At 48.4% G+C, this 13,063-nt stretch overlaps 1 protein-coding gene across 8 annotated transcripts in view; it reads left to right on the forward strand.

Moving 5' to 3' along the window:
* LOC128873992 (putative uncharacterized protein DDB_G0277255) overlaps nt 1-12,751 on the forward strand; it is a 28,505-nt gene extending 15,754 nt beyond the window's left edge. For 3 of the 8 annotated variants that reach the window (XM_054118127.1, XM_054118125.1, XM_054118123.1), the window contains exons 4-9: nt 7,925-8,188; nt 8,369-8,534; nt 8,796-8,948; nt 9,892-10,242; nt 10,357-10,807; nt 11,088-12,751. In XM_054118127.1, coding sequence (XP_053974102.1) covers nt 7,925-8,188; nt 8,369-8,534; nt 8,796-8,948; nt 9,892-10,242; nt 10,357-10,807; nt 11,088-11,292 — 1,590 coding nt within the window. In that variant the 3' untranslated portion in view covers nt 11,293-12,751. Of the gene's footprint in view, nt 1-945; nt 1,557-7,633; nt 7,688-7,924; nt 8,189-8,368; nt 8,535-8,795; nt 8,949-9,891; nt 10,243-10,356; nt 10,808-11,087 lie in introns of those variants that run through there. The other 5 variants (XM_054118122.1, XM_054118128.1, XM_054118121.1 and 2 more) reach the window with 5 other exon arrangements.
* Nucleotides 12,752-13,063: the final 312 nt, after the last annotated feature.

The following is a 13,063-nucleotide window of genomic DNA, read 5'->3' on the forward strand; positions in this document are numbered from 1 at the left end:
AATATACCCTGTACTAACGAGCTTACCTATCCATATTAACATCCAAAAAGAGACTTTCGAAAATGTTAATAGAGCAACATTCTCCTACGATTTGTTCGCAATATATAGCGAACCAGGGACCTAACTTTAGGCGTACACTACTGCAACGGTCATCTCCCTCTCTTTCACGTATATGCATGCATATATATTATATATATATATAATATATATATAGATATATATGTATATACATATACACAGTCTCGATCGGCGTGTTCACGCGATAGCGCTACCTTTGTCGCGCCGACGGTAGATCGCCTCTGTCCTTTCCCGTTCTCTCGCGAACCTTGCATCCGTCTTCGTCATTTGGTCACCGAACGCATTCCCGCTCTTCGTCTTGGCCGTTCCGTCTCGTTCGTTTCCGCGCAAACCGTATTTCTGTTTTCGTCCTGCACGCGGGAAGTCTTCCTTCCTCCCACGGGAACCGTGAATGCTGTCTTTGTCGCGCTCCCGCAAGAGGCAAGCTCTTGCGTTTCTCTCGAGCGCCGCAGACTTGTCGCCCCTTTCCCCCGAGCCGCCGATTCCCGCCACCGTGCCGTCGTGCATCGTGCTCTCCCCCCTCCCCCCCCGCCCCGCCGCCGAACGGACTCTCTTACCCCCCTTCGCTCCACCTTTCCCCGCCGCTTCCCACCGGCCGTCCTGCCACCCGCCGGTTTTCAACCCCTTACCCCGCCGATGGGGACTGGTCAGGTGCGGCTGGCTCGCTCGCTCCATGCGAGAGCTCAATCGCTCTCTGTCCACCGTCGAGCACGCATCCCCCGCGAGTCTCTTCCTCGTTGTACGCGCTCGAGCGCAGTCTGAATCCGTCCTTGTTCGTCGCGTCGGCGAATTTCGCGGCGTCCTCCGCCTCCTCTTCCTCCTCCATCGCTCTACCTCCACCTCCTCCTCCTCCTCCTCCTCCTCCTCCTCCTCTTCCTCCTCCGGTTCTGGCTCTGCTGGCTCTGGCTCTGGCTCTGCCTCCTCCTGCTCTCCGCCGCGTCCTCTTCATCTCCTCGCTCCTCCGAATGCCGTGCGCCCTCAGCACGGAGCGCCGAATGCCATTTCACTTTCGTTGGGCTTCGCCGCGTAGGAGATCGGGCCCTGCCAGGAATTATCCTCTCGTTCTACGTGGTCGTAACCTCCTCGTACACGGTTTCGTCTGGCTTTTTCACGACGTCGACTCTACTAACGCCGGCGACACCACCTCGTTTTCTCGTCGTGACTTCTGTGCCTCTACTTCTCCTTCTCCTTCTCCTCCTCCTTCTCCTACTCCTACTTCTCTCTCTTCCTTCGCCTCCTCCGCTTCCTTCGTCTCTTCCTCGACTTCTTCCTGTTCTTCATTGGCTCGCCTTTCGTTTTCTTCCTCGTCCTTTTCCTTCCCTTTTCGCTGCACCCCGTTTCGTTCGTTCTCTGCCCGATCGTCGGACGCTCCTCGTGTCTATTCCTCTCCCTTTTCCTCTTCCCTTTGCGTTTTCCCTTCCTCGTGCGTCTCTGCTCTCTCGACGTTGGACCGTTCGCCTACGGAGCACCGCAGCCAGGTGAGTGATAAACGATACAACTTCCTTCGCGCCAGGATGGAAGAGTGTCTAGCGAGCCGCGTCGCGTTATTACTGCACCGCCGTAGGATGGCCATCGCTACGATGGACTTCTCGCCACAGGGAGACAGAGAGAAGCGAAAGACAAGGGAAAGATAGCACAAGTTTAAACGTGGATACGCGACGAGCGTACTACCCGCCGAGAACGTTGGACGACCGTATCGTGCACGTGAGCCATCGTATTTCAAGATATTTTTGTGCGCCAGACTGTTTCGTGCGGATCTTACTTTTCGTTTCTTTCGAATCGAGTTATCGCCGTCTGAAATCGTTCGCGAGTTGTCGCGTGTGTATTCCGAACGTCGGAAAGTCGTGATTGCGTGCAAAAGTGTCTTTCTCATGAATGAAACACAGACGCAACCAACCGGTACCAGAGACGGACGCGTTCGCGAAGTGTTTACGAAGTCTGCAACGCTCGAATAATCCACTTTGAAACGAAGATACGGATTATGATACACGAGGCGTTCATCGAACGCGTGGAGTGTCGTACACGTTGTGTAAATAATGGAGCACGCATATTAAACGGTCGTTCTTCATCCTATTCTTAAATTTAACGACTTTACTTGCAATATTAAAAGAAAAAACAAAATGTATGTAACGTTTTATTAAATCGAAACGAGGTGAAAGGGCGAGGTTTGGCGAATAAGCTTGTCATACGGCGTAACCCTGTCCTGAGTGTGAGTACGCTCGAAAAGAAATTCGAATGTCGATCAGTGATGCATACATTGAAATTGTACTTGACGGTGCAGACAGTGTAAATCGATCGTGTCTACACTGTAAAGTGAAAATCGTGTCTAGACTTTCCCCGTGTCAACTTAAATAACTTGTACGCGATGCGATTAATTCCCTGTCCGTATTATTAAAAAATTTCTCGCGAGAGGGGAATGATGGAAGGATAATCCAACGTGCACGAGAATCCTTTAGAATGACTTCGAAACTGCGTAATTCGCATTATCAGCCTTCTCCACTTCACATTCGTAAACATTCGCGTCACGTACGTCTTATCTTGCCGATTTAGACAGTACCGTTGTATAATCGTAAAGCCTTTCTGTAATCGCGAGTAGAATCTGACAGGTAAAATGAAAATTACGATGTTTGGATGTTGTACAAAAATGTCATTTCCGTTAAAAAGGTACACTACCGTAGATATTTCGTACTTGTCGTCGATATTCTAATTCTATCGATAACAATAGATCAAATTTACTTAATTCGCTCGCCGTTGGATTTCTACCAAATGTACATAGGTAAAATTGATAGGTTTTAACGGGTAGCAAGAATGATGGCGTTATGTCCTACGCCACAATAAACAATACTGATAAGAACGTCACGAAAAACTGCAGATTTATTAAGGATAAATATTTTGACGTAAGACGCGACCAAAATACTAGCACCAACGGGGATTCCCGGTGTATTCTTGCATTTGCTCGAAGAGCACGTGGAGGCCAGAGTCGCGCTTTCATTCAGAAAGGAGGTTATGTAGCGTGGAGAAGAAGAGAGGAAGGTTATGCTCGTGACGCCCGTTACATTATCAATTCCGTTATGGCGCTGTATTCGTAATAGTGGAGACGACCCTACGACCATCTTCGGGGATTCCCCTGTGCGTTCTCCTCTCCGCTTTCCTCCTCATTTCTCTCTTTCACGTGTCTAGCGACCCTCTCTCCCCGTTTCCAACTCTCTCTCGTCTCTTCTTCCTGCGCCTCCTGGGTCTCTTCCTACCGATGTGTCTGTATAATGTACCTTACACCGTCTCCTGGTACGGTCTCACGGAGACCAACCCCGAGCCACCCCTTCGCGTCCTTCCTGTTCTCGTGAAACGTTTCCACGGTCGATCTTTTTGCGGATTTACACCTGTTGGACTTCTCGTTCTATCGCCCCCTTATTTCTTCCTGCGAAAGAACTCCATCCAACGTCGTGTTCTGTCTCGATGGGAAGATCTTTCAACGATTCCACCCCCTCTACCCCGTTCGCTTCTACTCTTTATCTCTCCCTCTCTGTCGCTTTTTCCCGCCTTCGAGAATCGCGTTTGTCCCCCGGTCTCTCGGTTCCCTATTATCCTTGCGATTCGATTCCTTCGGGACGAATCGTAGGTTGTTTGCCTCCCGATGCTTCTCAAAGTGGACGTTCGATGCGATATCTAAATAAATCGGCTGCTCCTCCGACGAAAGTAGTTCCCATCATGCTCGATATTTCCCGCCCGTGATCTGGACGGCGACTTCCGAACACCACGTTTCTAAATTATTTCGCGAACGTTGTCTGCAGAAGACACGGATCGGAAGTAGCCACCGAGGGGGGTAGAATTTTTTCTTCTCGTCTCGCGTCAATTAGTCTGGGATAATTGGTCGGGCGATGCCCTTGAACCCTAAGTATTGATTGGTGAGGTTGGATTCTGCCGGTGGCTTTCCCTCTTGCCTCCGAACCGATGGCACCACCCCTATGCATCCACCGCCGAACCAACCAACTACCCTCCCGCTCTCTAACCCCTGCACCAACACCCGCACTACCCTACCAACCCATTGCCTAGCGTCCGTGGTTCTCCAAGTCCCGTCGTCGTCGACGTCGACGTCGACGTCGTATCGTTCAAGTATCGCGCGTCTTCGTATCTTCTTTCGTTTAATTGAACCGCGAAAAGCCATTTTGCGGAAGAGCACCATTCCGCGCTCGCAAACCGCCAAACGATATCTCGACGTCCCAAAGGAGTTCTAACCGATTCGAGTTGTTCTCGAATACCCTCCTGACGACGACGTATCGTTAATTCTAGGATCCGTCTTCGTTAATTCTAAGGTCCGTGTTCGCTTGACATTCGATGTCACGTTAAAAACGTGAAAACGGACCTTTAAGGGAAAGCAGTTGCAGTAGCGGAAGAGTTCCCGCAGAGGCCGCTTAACAACCGACCCCCTAAACTCGTTGGTATCGCGAATCGTATGGACACGGTGATTCTCGTCCCATCGGGAGATGATCGTCAACTTCGGCACCGATCGAAATGGCTCATCCTTTTCGATCGGTGTCGGGACTGACGATCTCCTCTTTACACGGCAAGAATCACCGTGGCCCCTGGGATACGTCGATCGGAACCGAAACACGATCTTGGAAAATGTGTGGAAAATGGTGCAACGACAGGGTAGTCCCAATTACTCCTGTTAGCATCGTTACGCCGACGTTGTCGTCGCGGCGTGCACGTCCGACATGGAAGTTCGATCACCCTGCTTCGACCAATACCACGGAACTCACGGATTGTCGGGCTCGAAGATTCGCGGACATTTCAACGCGGTTATACGTATCCGTTCGCAGCCGTCGGGTGAGAGGAAGCGTGTGAAAGAGACAAGGAGAGACGAGGAGAGGTAGAGCAGAGTGGAGGGGTGAAGAGAGACGGATAGAGCAACAGAGAGACAGGATGTGTGCGTGGAAACGGTTGGAAGTCATCGGTGTCGGTGCCGTCGCGAGTGCCGTAGAGAGAATCGGGGGTTGGGGGTGGTCGATACGGCCCTGGGGCCGCGACAGCCGCGTCGGAGGCCTCCCCATTCTTCCTGCGGGCGTTTTTGCCTCTCTGCCTCTCTCTCTCTCTCTCTCACTTGCTCTCTTTCCCCTCCGCCCCCGTCTCCCTCAGCTGCTCACTCAATCGCTAGCTCAGTCAGATTCTCTCCCTTTCTGTCGTTGTAACTCTCTTCTTCTCTTCCAGCCATACCCCTGTGAACCTAGTCCTACCCACCGCCACCCAGTTTTCCACCCACGCCCGCTTTCCAGCCGCCACCGACACCCCCGGTGCAGCCTGCCTAAACCCCCCACCTGAACCTCTGCTTCCATCGCCTAACTCTTCCTCTGCTTCCTCGGCCCCCTCCCTCCTAGCCGAGCCGTTGCCGCCGCCGCCGCCGCCGCCACCGACGCTCTCGTACCGCCTGTCCCCTTGCCGACCCCGCCTAATCGCACCACCCCTGCCTTGATTAAAGAACAGAGAGCCTCAACTTCAACGCGGCCCTCGCTCTCGATCGTTCGCTCCTCTTTCTTTCTCTCTTCGTCTCCTCTACCTTCTGTTTCTCTCGTTTCGTCTACCCTCTATCGGTTTTCTTCCCATTTTCCCTCGATTCTCCCTCTATCCATTCTACTCCGGTTTCTCTCGTTTCCTGTCACTATTTACGCCATTCGAATATGGACGGCCGAAAGAAAAATCAGTCCCAGGTTGACGGGAACGTACTACAACGACGAGTCATTTTTCTAGAATCGATCTCTCCTCCTGTCACCCACGTCGCAAGTAAAGGGAATACGGCCAGGTCGAGTAACTTTTTATTGCAAAGGAGACTGCCCCTTCAGAATTACCCCATCTTTGCATACGGCCTACAACGTTAGACCCAGTGGAATTCCTCTCAGGATTCATCGTTCGTCTTCTCGTCTATACCATAAGAGGAATACGAATATTTTATCAAGTCCCAGACTGGACAAAGGCTGACCAAAGCGTCGCAATCCCTTCCAGGACTGATCTTTCCTTTTCCCAATCCGTCTCAGGCGCCACGAAAATTCCGTCGGAGAGCCGTCCGCTATCTCACGCGGAAGTCGTCTTCTCTTCTCATTTTCTCCATCCCTCCGCGTGCTTCTTCCGGTCCACGGAACCGTAAACTCGGATTCTCTTCGCTTTTCTTTACCGTACGCCGCGCTCGTTCTCCTTTTACGTTTCTTTTCCTTCGCTAGTTTCCTTTGCGCGCCGCTTTCAAGGTTAAGATCACAGAAAGGAGCGGAGGGGGGCCTGGGATGGATGTCGTAGTCTCGGGGAGGACGTCGCCGCCGCTCGACGCGGGTCGACGCACTGTGCCGATGAATCGCTGCACGCCGAAACTGGATCGCGAAAACTGATTTTAGACCAGAGCCGCGGCCAGACGGCAACTGCGAGATGAAATTGTATCCGTTGGAATGGGGCGTAAGGATGACGAGGTTTTACCAGGAATATGCAAATCCGCCGGCCCCTGCTAGTCCCTTCTCGTTCCTCTCAGAAAGCGGTTTACCGAAATGACTTTATTCCGTATTTGGTCTTGTCCACGTTATACCGACGCCCTACGTATTCGAGCGCCTCAAACGGCCGCAGTTCTCAACGAATGCTTTGATAATTGTTCGTCCCACCGTGTGGGAATTCCAACTGCTTGTTAGAATTTCTCATTATTTTGTAATGCTCTAGTCGCAAACGCTGCGTCAGTCATGCCTGGGGACACCCGTGCCCTACGAACCCCAAGTCATTCTAGCTTCCGTGTTCTCGGCGACACTTCTTAAACCTCGCTACCTTCGCTATCCTCGGAATCCTTCGAACATCGCCAGCCGTAATCTCTACGATAGAGCCATCTTTCCAAACTCTTACGTTTCCTAAATATCATCCAACACACAATAACCACACGACGGTGAGTCGCCAGCCATCAGTTCAACGCCCAGCCGTGAGAGTGCACGGCTTGTATCGCGAACCTATTCAATCCTTGAGTCAGCCATAAACCTTTAGAAAACGAAGTAGCGTCGGGCTATCTGAAACCGGCCAACCATTCAAAACACCCTCAAAATGCGTTGCTGCCAACATGCTCGCTAGACGAATATCTAGTTGTACCGAGAAGATCACGATTCCGATGCTCTCAATATTTCGAGTTGCGCGTCCTTCTGGTTCGTGGGATGAACAAAATTTATTTTGAAAAACTAACAAGAGATGTCCACGGATCCGAGAATTCGGAATATTTTAAACATTGCACGCGACTGGAGTTGCTTGTCCGTAACGCGGAGTTACTTTTCGCTGGTATCGCTAAACAATTCCAGACGGTGAAATTTCGAATTGTTTTGTCCCATGAAATATCTCCGAAACGATGGGAATAAGCAAAATACAGGGTAAACAAAAGTTTTATAAATAATCATGGGGGAATTTTCTGGAGGTTGTTTTAGTTTTTCGTTCGGGAGATACTTAAAGGTCCGAATGAGTTGATGGAGGTAGACAAAATCCCAATTGCAATTTAGGGCGGTTTCCAACGTTGGGCAGGAATGTTGCACAAGAGTCCCTTGTCGAAAGAAGGAACTCGCCCATGCTTCGTCGTCCCTTTCGCACTGCTTGCGGGTTTACGGTGCGTCAATTGCTATTGAGAACGCTACGAGTGAGCCCTTTCCCAGTGAAAGTTAACTGATATTTCTTAGCTATGCTTGAGTCCTTAAAAAAAAAATTCCATTTTGCCCATCGACTGCAGCCTAAAGCCAGCGTTCTCTTCGAAAAACCAAAACTTCTAAATGTTCGAATACCGCCATGAAATTTCAAGTCGGAACGAATGAAACTCGTTAACCTCCTTCGATCCTTCGTGTTTCAGTCGCTGTTGAAAACGGCCGATCAGCTGAAGATCAAGGGCCTCTGCGAGGTGCCGGAAAGCAGAGACGGTCCACCGTCGGTCAGCCTGAGCTCGCCACCAAGAGAACCCGGCACGCCTAGGATAAATTTCACCAAGCTAAAAAGGCATCATCCGAAATACAAGAGAGCCAGAACCACGTTCGAACCTCGCGCGACGGACTCCAGACACTACGACAGATACAAAGAAGAGGAATCGAACGAGAATTACAATCGGGAGGACAAAGAGGTAAGAAAAGTATGGATACTGTAAATGACACGCGTGAAAATCTCGAAGGCACGATGGAGAAAAAGGTGAAAAATAATTTGCAAGGGCGGGGGTGAAAGCACGAGAACGTGACAGCCGTCCAGCGAACGGTGGCACGATCTCGTCACGGTCGTCGCTAAATTCGTACCGGATATTTCGCAGAACCACAGAGACTGGCCGGCCGAAGATGAAGATTGCACGGAGGGAACGACAGCAGCAATAGTATTGGAAACTTGCCAGCGGAACAGCAACGGTAACAACAACAACAACAACAACAACAATAATAACAACAACAACAACGGTGACGGGGTGAATAACAATAACAACGGTAAGTCGATTAATCGTGATCGACGCCCCACACCTGAATTCTTGCACATTTTATTCTCGTCGAAACGTAGCGATTCTCTGTATTCCGAGGACAGTATTTCGCAAAGCGTGAAAGTACAACGCGGCGTAAGGGCTAGCAGTAATCGACGTTAAATGCTAAGCACGCTCGTTGGAATCGCAAATGTGCCAAGGGTTCCGGGTGTGGGGCGGTTTACCAATTCGAGGTACGACAGAACAGACTCTTTTCACTTGAAATAAAAAGGTGACATGTTTTGTCATACAGGACTCGGCCATTACGGTCATCATCCGGATCCTGGGGAGGTTGATCTGCCCCCAGAGACCCAACCGACTCCACCTAGCGCCACGTTAGTCGGCACTACGATCACCCATCTGAGGGATCCGGATCATCATACAGGTGCAGTTTCTTTTAGTATACAATCTTTATTCTGTGATCGCAATCACGGTAATCTCTTAAGCCGGCGACTGACTTGCAACAGAACATTGTAATGTAAAACGCGAGCATTCGCTTAGTCTGTACGGACTCTTGCGCTCGGTTCGCGCTCGACCGTGGTCCACTGGTCTGTCAGTTTTTTGACGAACCTCTTTGATCGTCTACTTTTCACTGAATCGAGTAGGAAGCATCGAGAGAGAATTCAGCCGAGAGTTCGAAGCGAGCATTCGTGATTCCAAAAATGATCTTGTAATGTAACGCTGGTGCCGAACCGTACAATTCGTACCGAGCAGTTACGTTACAGCGTTCTGTTGCAAGTCAGTCGCCGGCTTTAGACTCTGCTGTTTACTAAAATGTAATTGTAAACACAGAACGAGGTGAAATGCTAGATAAGATTATATAAAGAAAAGAATCACTCCATACAAAGTGCTGCAATCGTAACCCTGCAACCTTACGATGTACGTCTCTTGGAACGTTACACGCGAGACTTGGTCGCGTTCGGAATCGAAACTCGCCACCTACCCCGCTTTCGAACGCACTGACGATTTTCTCACTTGTAACCGAACAATAACGGTGTTCCTATTGTCGTTTGTTGCAGCACAAGCGTGTTTTACGGGAGGGGAGTAAAAAAAAAAGTGTAGCCGTTCGTTAGACAGGGAAGGAATCAAAATAATTGGTCTAATCGGGCTTAACTAGTCGCGATTAGATTTGCGTTGCTCGGTTCGTAACAGCCCACGCAACCTCATTTAGTCCAACGCATCCAGCTTTGCCTTCGGCGGCGCTTCTTTCGCGAAATCCAGGTGGCCTCGGGTAGAGATTCGAAAGCATCGCGATCGTAGCCGTCGTCGTTCCGCGATAACCAACCGTTGCTACACAAATGGAACTAGAAGAATTGTCGTTTATTCAGGTTTGCTTGCAGAGATTCAAACCTGTGACAGTGTGAAGATTAAGTTCGAAACGTTGCACACGATGGATTCGTCGGATACCATTGACATCGACAGCCACATGTCCGATCGAGCGAGCGTCAGCTCGAAGAACGCAGCCGACAGCGACAACATGATGATGATCACGCCCGAGCTGCTCGGATTAATGCCCTCTGGAAGTTCCGTTCACTCCGATTCCGGCGAAAATAACTCAAGGGGTCATTCCGGACAATCCAGTTCCCATCACCACGGCTCCAAGTCGTGGACCCAAGAAGACATGGACGCCGCGTTGGAAGCTTTGAGAAACCACGATATGAGTCTCACGAAAGCCTCCGGTAATTAACGTTTCCCTTAAACTCTTACGCTTCTATGCCACGCTCTGGCCACCATCGCCAACCGCTGATCCATCGTTGCGCGGTGTTGTATGGTATTTCTCCATTTTGTTTTAGCTACGTTTGGTATACCCTCGACGACGCTCTGGCAAAGAGCGCATCGATTAGGCATAGACACACCAAAAAAAGACGGACCAACAAAGTCGTGGAGCGACGAGAGTTTGAATAACGCGCTCGAGGCGTTGAGAACTGGAACGATCTCGGCGAACAAGGCTTCCAAAGCGTTCGGGATACCTTCCAGTACGTTGTACAAAATCGCGAGGAGGGAAGGCATTAGATTGGCCGCGCCTTTCAACGCCAGTCCTACCACTTGGTCACCGGCTGATCTAGATCGCGCTTTGGAAGCGATAAGGTCCGGTCAGACATCCGTGCAGAGGGCGTCGACGGAATTCGGTATACCTACGGGGACGCTCTACGGTAGATGTAAGAGGGAAGGAATCGAGCTGAGCAGAAGTAATCCTACACCGTGGAGCGAGGACGCCATGACCGAAGCCCTCGAAGCCGTCAGGTAAACGTTTTCCGTTTTATCCATGCCGTTAACACCTGGGGGCTCATCCGTTTAATCCCTTCGCAACGTCAGAGCCCAGACGTATCCACGTGACGCGGAAAATTAGAAGTTTAGGTGTATCGACCGCTACAGTTTTCTGAGAATTAAATTAAAAGATCAACGCTCTTGGACCCCCTATTTTCTAGGAGGTCTGAAGCTTCTGCCACCGCGGTCGATCCACTTTTTTCGTCGATTCGTCGATTTCTCCACGATATAGACTTCGTTCGTTTTCATGTTTCAGATTAGGGCATATGAGCATCAATCAAGCAGCTATTCACTATAATTTACCCTACTCTTCGTTGTACGGACGTTTTAAGAGGGGGAAATACGAAGAACCTAGTAACGACCCGTTGTCGCTAGACGGAAGCAATTCACATTTCCACCAGAGTCCAAATCAGAATCATTCGTCCGCCGTTCCGGATCAAATGACGTACCAAGGCAGCTGAAACTTACCCCTCTATTAGAGATGTAAGTTAACTTAATTGTTGAGTTTTTCTTTTTCGTCGCGTCTCGATCCGATTCTTTGAACGGGTGCGATATACGAAAACGAGACGAAGCCACGAAAAGCCACCGACCAAACCTGTTAGAGGACAATTAACTGAACGATGTTTTCAGGAATTCATTAACGGGTGGGTAGGGAATTGGGGTGGGACGGGCGGGACTGGGAGGGGGGAGGGGACTCGCAGTATTAAAGGTGGATTATCGTCAGGAAACGTGTACATTGTATGATTTTTATGTTGAATCGGAAACATAGACTAATGGTAATTTATAAGAATTATTTATAAAGAACGCTCTGTACAGTCGGGATTATCCCGGTAAACCTACTTTAACGTGTAAGTCACCTACGGGCCGATAATCGAGGATATAAAACATTCGACGAATGGATATGTTATTACCTTAACTCTTTGAGTGCTAAATGCTCTTGCCAAATTTTTTTTTTTTTCTAATCCATTACTTTATTACAAACATCAAAATGTAAAATATATCTTAACTTGGAAATAAACGAATGTAAATACTTGAACCTAGTAAATATTATGAAAACGTACGGGAAATTGTGTCTAGAGTAAGTGATCGAAATCTTTTGACGTAGATGCTCGTTCATAGCACTCGAAGGGTTAACTTATGAAAAAACCATCGATTCGTGACTTAATTCGATTTACAACCGTACTCATTTCTTTTCTACGTCTTCTTAAGTTGATCGTTCGCGAGACAGTGCTTTATTTTATTTTATACTTGCAACTCGATCGAAATTGGTATATCCGTATTAGGGCGTAGCGAATGCTTTTCGTATATAAGTAAAGAATTTATACATTTGTGAACGTTTAGGTTAGAAAAGAAAAGCATACACGCGAGCGCGAAGCACGCACACCCCGAAGAATTTGTATTCCATTAAATTAACTACGTTTGCAAAATTTAAATACGTAATGCTGAAAGTAACGTTCGGTATCATTGTAACGTATGAAACGAATAAGGTAATATCTAGAATGGATGATCGATGCTCTACGATACGTCGAAATTACAGTGTTACTATTATCGTTCGTTCTGTTTTCGCATTTAACGAAATTGGAAGATGTGTTGTTGTATACTTCGAATAGAGAACACGATGCTGCATTTTTATATTTTCAGAAATGACTGAGTAGGATACATTGAACGTAGAAAGAAATCCATTTAGGAAACGTAAACCGGCGAAACTAGAAAAAATACGCAGAGACTCTGCAAATTTTATCAATTACTTGTACACACGGAACATTTTCTCGGTCGTCTCAACTGCCACATGTAAAAATATGTTAGATTAACTATTAATTTATCATGCTCACACATATTATATAAAAACACATGAATATATACCACTTATAAATATATGTACAGTTTATATATTTTAAATTAAAAAGTAATGCAATTATGAAAGGCAATTTAGTTATTTCTATCATTTACATCCTTCTTCAACGACTATTAATAAATTCGTCCGAAAAAAATGATTAACCCCAATTTCGCGCCATTCTACAGTACAGCCATCTAGCGGCTGCCAGAAAAGTAAATTTTCGACCTTTCATTAAATTGCCCCTTCGATCATGTAATATGGTTGAAGGGTTGCTCATCCCCATTTTCGTGACATTCTACAGTATAGCCATCTAGCGGCGGCCAGAGAACTAATTTTTTCGAGCTATGGTAGGGCCTCTAGCGGGGAAACACTCAAGTTTGTCGTATAATAGTTTC

This window comes from Hylaeus volcanicus, chromosome 3 (assembly GCF_026283585.1).
Source record: "Hylaeus volcanicus isolate JK05 chromosome 3, UHH_iyHylVolc1.0_haploid, whole genome shotgun sequence".
In the NCBI taxonomy this organism is placed as follows: Eukaryota; Metazoa; Arthropoda; class Insecta; order Hymenoptera; family Colletidae; genus Hylaeus; species Hylaeus volcanicus.